A 13,491-nucleotide genomic window follows, 5' to 3' on the forward strand; every position below is an offset into this window, starting at 1 on the left:
TTCTTAACTTCTATCCTTTGTGTCTCAATGTGCTTTTCTCATGCTTTAGGCTCAAACCAGTTTTTGACTCTATCTGGTCAGTTATCAAATATTCATGGAACACCTACAAATGGCCAGGCACTGTGCAAAGCTGGTAAAAACATTTCTACCTCAAGGGGTTGAATGCGACATGTGCTATATGTTAGAATCTTCTTCCCAAAAGAAACTTTTCACCTCCTATAAAAGAGTTTTCAAATATACCATAAACCAAACATCCCAAATTTTATTAATTTACAGTAACATAGGATGTGCAATATTTTGCATTTGTTAACCTTTGTAATGCAGCATAATTCCACATTATCTTGGTGTTCCATGCTCTAAACTACTTGTAAGGAAAGAAAAATGTGAGAAGCTAAATATGAGAATGCTCATGTCTTCATAGATTTTTTAAAACAAAAAACATTTTACAGGCATGCATAAGAAAGCTCCAGGTGTTATCCATAGGACAAAGTTTAGGTTAAAATAAAGACATATAGGGCCAGCCCCTGTCGCCTAGTGGTTAAGTTCGGTGTACGTTGCTTTGGCAGCCCAGGCCTGGTTCTTGAGCATGGACCTACCCCACCATGTTAGTGGCCATGCTGTGCTGGTGGCCCACATACTAAAAAATAGTGGAAGACTGGCCTGGATGTTAGCTCAGGGAGAAGCTTCCTCAGCAAAATAATAAATAAAGACATATAGACATATGTAAACTAGCAAAGAAGTCAAAGTTTTGTTTTTGTTTTTTTTGGTGAGGAAGATTGCCCCTGACCTAACATCTGTGCCAATCTTCATCTATTTTGTATGTGGGATGCCCCCACAGCATGGCTTCACAAGCAGCGTGTAGGTCCATGCCTGGGACCCAAACCGGAATACCCCAAGGCCGCTGAAGTGAAGCACGTGAACTTAACCACAGTGCCACCAGACCTGCCCATGAAGCAGTTTCTTTTATTATAATCCCTTTCTGGCTGGTAGACTTGGGCGTAGTTTCCACTGTCCAGATAGAGGAAGTTATGTAGCATAAAGGATGTGAGAACTCTTGAAGGATTGTTAACATTTGCTCCTCAAAATAGAAATTAATTTTTTATATCAAAAGACTACTTAATAGACAAACGTTATTGAATAGTCATGTTTAACAGCTGTATTTATAGCTCATTACAAACCTGATTTCTAAGATTTTTTTTTCCCCCTAAGGATTTAATTATGTATAGAATTCATGCAGGGCAGAGTTTTCTGTCTTCATTTGCTTCTCTAAACTGAACTCTGATGACTCACACAAAACTCCATCAGTTTTCACCCTCCAGGGGGAACAGTCTGAGGGATCCTCAGTGTGAGCTTTCGAAACTCTCCACTCTAAAACACTCTAAAGAAAATTTTAAAGGCCGTTTTCGTCTGTATCAGGAAAGTTAGGCAACATATATTTTCCTTATAATGGGGCAGGATATTATGCTCATATTTGGAAATAAAATTGTTTTAGAAAGTGTCGATAATTACCAATTTATATTAGCATGCTGTGTTCCCTGTAAAATTGTCTATCAAAGAAAACTCAGAACATGATGTTGCATGAAAAAACCTTAATTTGTGCCCCAAGCGTGTTATATTAATTTTTGATTCAATAATGAAATAGTTAAAAGGATGTCTTCTGTTCCTACAAAGTAAAAAAATGAAAAAGATAATCTAGTGATTCATGTAATTTGGCCACCTATCAAGAAAAAAAAATCAGCCCAGACTAAATTCAATATATCAAAAGAGACCCAAAGATACAGAAAATGGTCTGTCATGGGCCACTGAAACCTGGGATGTCACCAGCACCCTGAAGCAGTTTCTGCATGGCCCATACGGCAAGACAAAGTATTATACCTAAATGTCACTTGGAAAAATCTTGACCTTTCTAGAACAAACACATTAATTCGCACTGTAATTTACTTCGTACTTTACAAACTTTATTAAATAATGAGCATTACTAACTTTCATTATCTTATATACAGTATTTAAACTATGTTTTCCTAGACGCATTTTTTTTTTTGCACAAAGAATAGAATACGTGAAAAGTGAACTTATAAAAAAAATTGAACTTTCCGTACAGAGACCTAATAAGAACTTGACATACTTTTAAGTACATATACCTTTTTTCCCCAATTATATACATCCCTACCCAACCTCCAAAAGAAACTATTTTAAACAAAAGCACTTAACTGATAACTTTGAGGAAAAATACGAACATGATTATATACATACACACAGCTCTCAAAATCTGCATTCCGGCCGACGGAAGTGTTCTATGAAACTACAGATTTGTCCTAGAACCTAAAGACAACCACAGAGACATTTTATACAGTTAAGTATCCACCTTCATGCGGTGGCGTGTATTCCTATAGGCGACATCAAGGTCATGCAACAAGAGAGTGGTGGGAAAAATTAATAATTTCTGAGAATAAGACACCACAGTAATATGGATAATACAGAATTGGGTCATACAAACTACAAAGCAAAAATGGAAAACTGCATTCCTGGGACAAGAGTCAGTGCACTTAGTTTTATAAAAGCACTTATAGACACCTCTCAAGTCTAAGAATACACTTTCTTACAACGCTTCTCTTTTCTGATACTGCTTAATCATGAAAACTCACGTTTAAAGAAAGGCAATGAAAGAAGGAATGTTTGCAGAACCGTGATAGTCAATATGGACTTTGTTTTATAAGCTACAAGAAGAAAGAAGAGTATGGAAAAGCAAGAAATGGGGGTAATTTTTTGTGATTTAAAAAAACGAAGGCCTTAGGTACCTGTGTGTAAAATAGAATGGTCACATTTTACGTTTTCTAGTTAAGAAAAAGAGGCATTAAGACTTCAAAAGAGGGCAAGAATGATGGTTTAAGATGTCCCTGATTCAAATCAACATCATTGCTCTCCTTTAAAAGAAAAGCCCACATCCCCTTTCCCTACACATATTATGGTATCTTTTAAAATGAAAATTGAGAGGCTGAGAGAGGAGCCACAGAATGTAAAACTCCTAAAAATGAGAATACCGTGGCCACTGTTTGAGAAAACATTCTTGTTGCATTGACCGAAGTCTTCAATAAAATATCTTTATAAAATAGCAATAAATCTGCCTTCATTTTTCTCTTAGCTTGATTTTGCTTTTGACTCACAAGGTCTTATTTTGTTTTTCTGTTTCCTTCCATAAAGAGTTAGATTAGTACATAGTATCACAATGAACCGCTATTTAAAGACCATAATGACAACATCAAAGATGCTGTTAGTCAGAACTTGGCAACGAAAGATTCTGTTCTTTTATATGCCTCAAAACAATGAAAACTGTTATGTCGGGATTAGAAAATAAATTTCACTGCAGTCAACGAAATCCTCCAGGTTGGAATGAGGTCATTTGGCTGAGTACGAAACTCATGAAAATCCATATGAAGAACTGCTCTGGATGGGGTAACTTTAAAGTGCTTCATTTTATTTCAGCTTATGGTTTACTTTGTGCTGATTAGGCAGGCACAAAAAATAGTATGAAGGGCTCTATTTACCCACATCTTTCAATTGTAATATGATGAGATAAGTTGTTCCCAGATGTCAACCTATCTTTTCTAATAAGTCAATTTGCTCTTTTTTGCACTTGGCTTTAAGCCATTAGGGGAAGCATTCATTACCCTAGAAATCATAAAATAAACCTGATAAGCAGCACATTCTCCAGGCCTTGTCCAGGAATACAGTTAAGGACTTTTGCTTTCAAAAAACTGGTCTTGCTACATTCTAATTTCCAACAGTTACACAATTTCTGCATCATAATGAACTGATGTAGGAATAAGAGCATAGAAACCCTAAAATGGATCTCTAGCTTAAATTATTCCAGCATCTTGCCACAAATGTAACAAAAATGTCATATATAAGCATGATCCTTTAAACAACTTTAGTTTCTTTTCTTTTTTAAAATACATGAAAAACCCTCCTTGCTGCCTTTGAGTCCTAGGATAAAACTACTCATGGCTTCTGGATATCATGAGAGGATTATCCCATTTGTTAAAGTCTGGGCACTATCAGGACATGGGAAAAAAATATCACGGCTGCATGTTAAAAAGAAAAAAAAAAAAAAAAGCCGGGGGCCGGCCCCGTGGCACAGTGGTTAAGCTTGGAATGCTCTGCTTTGATGGCCCATGTTCTGGGGTTTGGATCCCAGGCGTGGACCCACACCACTTGTCAGCCATGCCGTGGTGGTGACCCACATATAAAATGGAGGAAGATTGGCACAGATGTTAGCTCAGGGCTAATCTTCCTCAAGCAAAAAAAAAAAAAAAAAGCCTAAAAATTTTCGAGTGAGATTGACTTACATGAAACATGAAGACAATCAGTATCAGAAAACACACTGTGAGCTACTGACATCTGTTACAGTACAATCCTGGCTGGATGGGCAGCCATTTCAAAAAGTCGTGCTGTGAAAAGAAAGTATATTTTACACCTCAGGTTATTACAAAATTGTTTTAATCTGGTACATATAAAACACCTCTCAGTGTCTGTAATGTATGAGCATGATAAGAAATTAATTCAGGCAGCTGCTATTAAGAATCTCAGGCAAAGCTGCTTGAACTAAGACACTGAAATTTTTCCCTCAGAGACTGGACAATATTTTGCTGATTGGGAGATGGGCCCCTCCAGAGATAGTCATTCAGTTTGTCAGAATCGTTGTATGACGTCAGATATGGTGAAATCCCAAGTTTGCCGCTTATTGGTTTCTTTGGAGTACATGGACTATTCAAAGAGTAAGCGGTGTTGTTGCTGCAGACATCAGGAAAGTCGGCATCTACCATCTTTGGGTCAGATTTCCTCCTACGGTTGTCACATGGCTCCAACTCTGACTCATCTTCCTCTGACTTTATCTCCACATAGTCATCTTCATCTCCTTCAGTCTCTTTGAAATTGGAGAAATAGTTCTGTGTAGCTATTTGGGCATTTAAAGGTGAATGTCTATTTACCACCAGAACTTTCTGTGAGTCTTGGAGGGTGAGATCTGAGCGTCTTTCAGGGCCCTGTTGACATGAGTCAGCGATACCTGGCAGCAAATCCTGGTGACTGTCACACCTGGAACTTTTGTGTAAAGACAGCAGCTGTTTCTTTTCCATTTCACTAGGGTAGTTGATGGAGTCCACTGACTTGTTTATTAAGATGGAGGAAGAGGACTGGGACCTGTTATAAGGCTGAGATTTAGCACTGATTCCTTTCCGACCCAAAGAGTTGTAAGGATAGCCCTGAAGGGAGTTCTCTTTGTTGGGTTGACTGACCACCACGCTGTGTCTCTGTATGGAGCCCAGCAGAGGGTCAGAGGTTTGAAGAGAAGGCACGGAGCAAGCGGTGGACAACTGTCTTGGAGTACTTTTTGGACTGATCTCAAAAGTGGAATATTTTGACTTCAAGTCTTGCTCTGGTCGGAGACAGAAATCTGCTAACTCTCCATTACTATAGGTCGAATGCAGAAGCCAATCCTGGCTCCCATGTTGGGCCTGGGAAGGCGATGTAGACGTGAGGGTGGAGGAGTCTTGAGGGCTGGTCCAGTCCTCCCTCCGAGTCTCACAGGAAGGCTCTCTGAACACGATCTGGTCATACAGTTGGGAATACTCAGCAATCCTGGCACCTGGAAGGCAAATATTGAAACAATAAACATACACAGCATTATTTCTACACATGAAGATTTAAAAAATAAGAATATAACATTCTAACAAACCTATTTTAAAAACTGAAACAGTAGACAGGCCTTTTAAAAGTTTGAGCATGAGTAATCATTGAAAAGTAAGCAACACAAAGTAATAAAATAACCCACTGTTTAATAAAAAACAAAAATGCCACCTAAAAGTCCAGTTAATTTGATCTAATTCTGGATTATTTCATTCCAACAGCAGGTCTGCAAATGTTTGCTATTTGTAATGAAAATTTCTAGCGTTCTTTATGGGCATGAAATAGTTCAGTGCTAAAAAGAGGCATCATAAAAACAAGAAAGTCAGCTCTTAAACCTAGTCAATGAGAAATAGCTCGAGTAGTCAGCTACTAAAAGCAGCATGGCCACAATCCAGCAAGCAATGGCTACCCCTGGCTCCTCACCAGTCTTGACTGCTCTCAGACCACTACTCCCGGAAGAGCCTGCTCCCAGTGGCTGTTCCTGTACTTCTTGTTTCCAGGTAGCCCTCCACTGCCACTGTCTGGGGACCCAATGTCTACGGGAGGTCCTCCCTTCCACTACTTCAAAACCACATGTATTGACTGACCCACGCCTCCTTTCCCATCCCCAAGAAGCCAGGCGCGGAAGTCTATGCTTCCAAGTCATTAGGCATGAGCCATCTGGGCATATAATGGATCATCTAATGCTCTGTAATATTGGTTTCAGAAAAGGATTTGACCAGTACTTCCATGAAAGCTATTGCCACTTCAAATGAAGCTCTGAGGCCATTCTCCTCTCAGCTCCACTTCTGAATGCAGGCATTTCTACAGATATTAACAGAACCATGATGTGGATAGAGCATTCTCCCGGGCCAGGAATGATTTAAGAGAGAGAGCCCAGAGATGTCAATTTCCAGAGCCATCTTCTCTTCCACCCTCCCCAATCCAGGTAACCCACACGACCACCCTAGAATCCAGGAATTCCATGTGCCCCTATAAATTGCTCAGGCCACATCTACACATCTCTATAAAGGGAATCCATCCTATATAGGATGACCAGCAAGTAAGTGACATCACATTTCTTCTTTAAGCTACCTATATTTTTAAGTAACCTCTTGTCTGTATATTATTCCTTGAATTTAAACTAAATATTTGAGTTTCTGCCATTTCTTTCCAGTCTATCGTCTGTGAGGACAGAAAACCACCTGCTATAATTCTGTGTGCCCTTTAAATGCAACTCCCTCAAAACACTTGACCCTCGTCCCAGGAATCGAGGTGAATAGTCTGTTCAGTCTCTCATTATAGATCCTATATGCGGACCCTTCAGATTTGTTCTCAAGTCCAAATTCCCTTGAAGGACAGAGATTATTAGTTTGGAATGTCTAATAACAGAAACTCGAGCTATTACTTCTTAAAGGGCATAGTAAAGACTTTCAGTACCAATTAAGATTTCGCAAGCACTTAAGAGACTGGAAGTGTACAAGGACACCAAGGTGCCCATGTCCGCCGCCCTGAAATCCATAGTATTTCATTAACTATGAAATCCAACCCAAGGCAGCTGGACCTTCGGTTAGCAGTCCCCCCTGAAAGTCAGACCTTTCTGCTCAAGCCCCTCTCATCTACACTATGGCCCTGAGCCTGACCCCACGGCTGAATCAGGAAGGCTCTGAACTTTCACAAGGTTCCAAGAAGATGACAATTTTGGGGGAAGCAGTGAGAGCTAATTAAAAAATTGGGGTAAACTATTCCAGTATCAGAATATAACCATAAAGACTTGTGAGAACAATTAGCTCTTGACTTTAGAACATGGTGGCCCAGATAATCTGAAACCATGTATTATCCAAAATACCCATATTATTTATCTTGCCTTTTTCTTCCTTATCACACTCTCTCCTTCTTCTTTTGCTTAATCAGACCCTATTTACCTTTCAAGACCTTCCAGAAGCCCTATCCCTTCCATGAATCCGATTCTAACTGATTTCTCTGATGTCTTATGCACTTGGTGTGCACCATTATTCTTAGCTATTGGCTGCACAGGCAATCCTGGGTTGCTAGTTGTTTTATATGGGCTAATTTATTACTCCAGCTAGTCCACGAGCTTTTAATCTTGGGGAAGAATCCCCACAAAGCACCAAGCATAGTTTCAGATAGAAATTGGTCTTAAGAACTAACTTCATTACTCAGATAATTTTTGGACTGCTTCCTTTTATTTTAAGCATAGTGTTAAAAATAGACGTGACTTCCCTAAGACCATACCACTGGCTGCAAAGGCAGCCTAGAAATCAGGGGCATGGCAGGAAAAGGGGAAGCCAGAAGACAGGCTTTGATTAAAATGCTTCCTACGGATAACTCCTAACGGCACAATTTGTCTTTGGATAATAAAAAGTTGACCATTTATAAGTTTGGAATAAAAAGCATCTCACAAGTAGACAATTTACTGTGCCTATCTAAGGTTTTTGTTTTTTGGTCTCAGCTTGACCTCTCAGGGGTCTCTCTAATTTGCTTGATGCCAGTGTGAACAAGACATGGGCTTCCAGAGCAATGGCTGTCATTAAACAGATTTGCTTAGCCACATACATAGGAAACAGCCAGCCAAAGAGGACACCTCTAGCCTAAAAAGCTTAGCATTAGCCAGCTAGATCAAGGTTCTCTCTAATCCTTAGTTTGGTATTAATAATCTTTATAGAATATGTACATTATCATTATGTGACAACCCCAGGGCTGTCTCTGGTTTATTTCTCTTTCATAGGTCTAAAAAGTGGAGTTCTTATGATTCCAGATAAAAATTTGAAGTGATCCTTGCTGAGTGAGGCAGGAAATATTATTTCAATGGACAGAGGATTAAAATCAATGTTTCTGATGTTGCTTGACATGCAGACCAAAGGATAAAATGTTATTTTGCCTTCTCTACTTGACATGGGAGGAAAATTCCTCAAGCCTGTGTGGACTTTTCTACCATGTAAAACATCACAAAAAAATGGAACCCAAAGGCCTCCCTGGCCTCAAAGACCATCAGGAGGGAGGCCTGACTGAACGAGATGGCCAGCATGCTACAAGAGGCTCTGAAAGGTGGGAGCGACTAGACCTGGTTGGGTGATTTATAGGCGGAAATCTGACCCGGGGCCTGTAGACCCCGGCTAGAGAGGTCAAGAAAGGTGCTCGAGAGTTTCAGCAGGTGAATAGGCTGCTCCTCCTTCCGTACAACACCGAGAGCAAGCTCCTGGCAAAGTGGCAAGGCCCATACGAAGAAGTCTGGAGAATCGGTCCGTTCGATTATGACGTCCTGTGCCCAGATAAACAAGAGAGAGAAAAGGAGTCATCACGTCAACTGATTGAAAGCCTAGTGGGCACAGGAAGTGGTCTCCATCCACCCAGATGGAAGGTTCCTCAGGTCCAAGAGATGGCAGGCCCTAGGGACGTGCTCCTGCCAGACAGCAGGGGGAGACTCCACTCTCAGAAGATGACTTTGGAGAGATCTGCTCCTCTTTGTTGGGGGAGAACGTCGATAGTAGCCCACCATGTCAAGAATGGACCCAGACACAAAGCCGAGAAAAGAGCCTATGGGAAGGCACCAGCAGGCAAACCAAAAAGGAGAACAAACTAAAAGCGAAAAGAAGCAAAAGAAAACCCCCAAATGGAACTCTATTAATACTTAAAAGGTGGGTAAAACAGAAGACTACTCAAGGGAGTTGTAAGCCCTAATGATTTAGTATCGATGCTTCTATCAAGGTCAGAGTTTGGCATTTTAATGGATGGTCCATATCCCAAACAACCTGGCTCAGCCCATTACCATTTCTCAAACGACAGTTTGCTGACATAATCCATCATCATCGGAAACCTTAGCATTATATTTTCTCCCATTCTGAGGAGCCCTAACCTAGATTCTGACAGCGGTTGCATTGCCACTGTTTCTAATGCCATCTATGCTCCAAAAAGACTACTGCAGTCGGAACTCAGTCACTTTTTCTACATATAACAAACCAGCTTAGCAACACTGGTGTTGGAAAAGGAGCATGAATTAATTCAAGCATATTATTGCAAGGAGAAAAATATATCCGACTTCGTCTCTCTCACATTCATAGAAAAATCATTTTTAACCTTTATTTTACTTAAAAAGAAGAAGAAGAACTCAAAGAATCTGTAAAATCCTTCAGGTGGCAATTCCAGGGCTTAACTTCCCTGTCTGTTAAGAAATTTTACTCTATGATTAGCTCTAGGAAAAGCATACACAGCTTTAGACAACTCTTAAATACTATCAAACTTAAAAAAAAACCCCTACAGATTCTTCTCACTTGTGGATTCGTTTAGGACTTGGAGATTTCCTTCTTATTCTCTGGTTTCCATGGAGATAAACAAATCAACCCCAAAGAAAAGAGGTTAATGGCATCAACTGGCCAGTTGAGCTATGTGGCCATCAAGCGGACGATCTGAATGTGCCCTGATGCGGAGCCTCCTGGGTTTTCCATTAATTGGAGTGCTGTCCCCTCTCATTTGATGCTGAGCTGGCCCTTTGTCAGGAAATCTAGGGCAAGGAGTCTTAAAATATGACTGACAAACCCACACTGTTTTAAAATGCAGACTCCTGGGTCTAACTGCGGAAATCTCTCTACGTCTGGAGGGGAACAGCTCCTGAGGTAAGAGCTGCACCTCTCCCTCAGGTTGTTCCTTTCCACGACAACCGTGTGCTGTATTCACATCTATGCTCTTCCACGGAGACCGGTGTTAAGTTCCATCCTTCAGAACCTTCTCTACTTTAGCCAGAGCATATGTGCTTCTTTATAACGGAGAAAAACCTCAAACCATGAACATGTCCCTCCTTTAGTCCTAAGCGTACCAACATCATACCTGAGATCCTGGTTTACTTCTGCCCCATAAAGGAGACTTGATGGAAAGAATTACACTTCTCAGAAGCATACATGAGAATACCAAATGCGACGGCCTTAAGCGCAGAACAGCAGCTATTTTAAAAAATCAACCAGTAACCGAAATACGTGAGAAAACAACTGAGTCATTTTGTGAACAGCTAAAAAGAAAAATGCAAACAGGGCTCCTGTCTGTCTTTGTTAGGATGTGTAGGGCTTTTTGCTGGGATTCTGGAGCCAAGAGCAATCCTATTCCTAATGCTTCCAAACCCTAACAGCTTCCACAAGCTACCACGCCTGAGAACACACTACTGATACCCAGGGAGCAGCTGTGGATGCCACAGTCAAACCAACTGCTATTTTCATACTTCAGATTCTATTAAAACATCAGATCTGTAGTCACCAGGTTATACACACAATGAAACCCTCTGAACCACATCACCCCACCTTGTAGGATGCGGTGAAGTGGGAAAAGGTGAGTAACAGCCTTGTCTGTCTGTCAGTCAGTCTGTGGTCCCACTGTGAGAGCATGAACGTCGAGTGACAATGTTCTCACAGTTTAAGGACATTGAGAACCCAAGAGCTGCTCTCACGTCTTACTTTCAAGAAGGAAGAAAGGCAGTGTGAAGGAACGTACCGATGGCAGGCCCTCCTTGCTTCTTGTCTTCTAAGATGGCTGCCAGATCTTTGGGCACAGATTTATGCTGCTGGCTGGCCGGAGGCCGCTCCAAGTCTGGGCTTTTCACTCTTAAAAGCTGATTTGCTTTCTTGATCTTCTGGCTGTACTGCCTGGCCATCATAAAAACCCTGCTTTTTGTCTTATCTGTGGCATCCATCCCAGGCTCAGGGGTTTCCAGGTCTGTTTGGGAGAGACTGCTGGTGGCCAAGTCATAGGTATTTTCCATGGAAGGCATCTCACTGGCCAGGGAGAGCCGGTTTAGACTCATAAAGGAGCCTTCTTTAGAAATCAGGTCATCTTCGAATGGGCAGTGGGCCCGGCTGGCTCTGCCAGGCCTGTCTTTCCGCTGTGACAGGAAAGTGTGGCTCTCGGGAAGGGAGAGCATGGACACGGACCGCCCCGCGTCTCTGCTCAGCTCAGGGGTGCTCTCGGCATGCAGCCTGTCCTGCACGTCATCTTTGCTAACAGGAAATGCTGCGAGGAGCCGGTCTCTGGCTTTGTCCTCATTTTTCTTGATGTAATTCTCCAAGTCATTCCAGATTTCGTCCACTTCTTCAGACAGTTTATCAGATATAGACTTATCGGTCACAGACAAGTTGCAGCTGGAAGAGCTATACAGCAAACTCAAATAATCACGATCAGAGGGTACCTGGTGGTAAGGTGTCTCGTCCTCGCTGAACTGGAGGCTGTCCTGGGAAACAAAGGGCCTCAGACTGTCACAGCATGCAAAGTCGGCCTCCAGACCCAAGAAGGTGCTCTTTTTGGCCCGCTTTAGGCTGCTACATTTGAAATCCAGGGAGGGGGGATCTGGGACCCTGATAGTATCATAAATGTTCTCCTCAACCACCTGGAGCTCATGTGTGCTTTGGTTCAAGGCCTCTGGACCCGTGAGAGCTCCATCTCTCTTGGTGTGCAGAGAGCTCTTCTCATGGCCGGCTTGCCTCTTTGAGAAAGCTAGCTCCGGGGTGCTCTTGGGGCGAACAGAGTCCCTGGCTGATTTGAGGGGAGTGGATTCAGCCTCTTCCCGTTTAGCAACCATTACTTTTAAGTCCTCGTAACTTATGTTATCATAGACATGGTCTATATCATCAATAGTCAACTCTATAGATGACCCAAAGGGAGTCATTCCATCCTGCCCTTCTGTTTTAGGGTCATTCTGCAGTTCCCTTCGGGGGCTGTAGTGAGAGCCATCACTGTCCCTAATTCTTATTTCAGGAGAGCACGTGTTGCTCTCACCAGCACTGCTGGCCCGCCTAACAACCCTGTGGCCAGAGCTGGAGGTCTCTGTGGACTCAATCTGTCCCATATGCCAACTGCAAGGGCGACTCGAAGTGCTGTCTTCACACAGTCTGCTCGAGTTCAAATCCGAAGAGGAAAAGGATGGCACAAACATCTGATAATCATCGTCATCATCCTCGTTCTCCTGTGGGGACCGTCGGCTGGGAAACAAGGCTTGCCTGATCTGGTGGTCCGTCCAGATGTTTCTGACGGCTCCACCCCCGCGAAGCACGCTGATAAAGGCAGAACCACTTGGCTGGCTGTTCCTCTGGGCGGGAGATGGCCCTGCTGAAGTCAGCTGGGGAGACCCTTCTTCTCTGGAAACCTGAGGACAGAAACATACGGATTGAATTACGGCACCATGGACACATAACTTACAATGTTCTCCTGTATTTGCACATTGCCTCTCCCGCTAGACTGTAATATTTTTAAACAAAATGATCAGCAAACATTTTTGACTTTGAGTTGAAAAGTACTTCAGATTTTTGCAAAAGGGACAGAAAGGACAGGAAGTGATACTTAGAAATAGGCTAGGCCATTTGCAGACACTCTCCAAACCTTCTGTTCACCATCACTATATGAATTAGATACAATTGCACCAGTTTCACAGTAAGGAAATGTAGGCTCATAAAGGTTCAGTGATGTGCCTTCTCTAGTCAGTAGACAGGCTAGGAGACAAACCCAGGTCTGACTCTAAATCCCTTGCCCCAACATAGGGAACTAGTGAAATATAGAAAACTCTCAGATAATTCAAATAATTCCAATGTGCACTTGGCAAATAACCTTATATAAATGAACAGACATAGGTATCAAGGGCCACAATATCTGGTTTCTGTTAGGGGCTCAACTCCTAGACATATTATCGTAGTTTCTGGTATACCAGAAGCCCCTGTCAGTGATCTAATTGCCCACTGCAAGGGTTCCCCTTAAATCTGCAGACCCGTCGTGAATCTGATGAGCACTGCCTTGGTTTATAGGTTCTAGCTAAAGAGTCTTCATTGAAGGAAT

At 42.0% G+C, this 13,491-nt stretch overlaps 1 protein-coding gene across 4 annotated transcripts in view; it reads right to left on the reverse strand.

Moving 5' to 3' along the window:
* Positions 1-4,236: 4,236 nt before the first annotated feature.
* PLEKHG1 (pleckstrin homology and RhoGEF domain containing G1) overlaps positions 4,237-13,491 on the reverse strand; it is a 218,751-nt gene continuing 209,496 nt past the window's right edge. For all 4 annotated transcript variants that reach the window (XM_046669950.1, XM_046669951.1, XM_046669949.1 and 1 more), the window contains 2 exons: positions 11,164-12,808; positions 4,237-5,644 (listed from right to left, as the gene is read on the reverse strand). In XM_046669950.1, coding sequence (XP_046525906.1) covers positions 4,584-5,644; positions 11,164-12,808 — 2,706 coding nt within the window. In that variant the 3' untranslated portion in view covers positions 4,237-4,583. The remainder of the gene's footprint in view (positions 5,645-11,163; positions 12,809-13,491) is intronic.

This window comes from Equus quagga, chromosome 8 (genome assembly GCF_021613505.1).
Source record: "Equus quagga isolate Etosha38 chromosome 8, UCLA_HA_Equagga_1.0, whole genome shotgun sequence".
Lineage (NCBI taxonomy): Eukaryota > Metazoa > Chordata > Mammalia > Perissodactyla > Equidae > Equus > Equus quagga.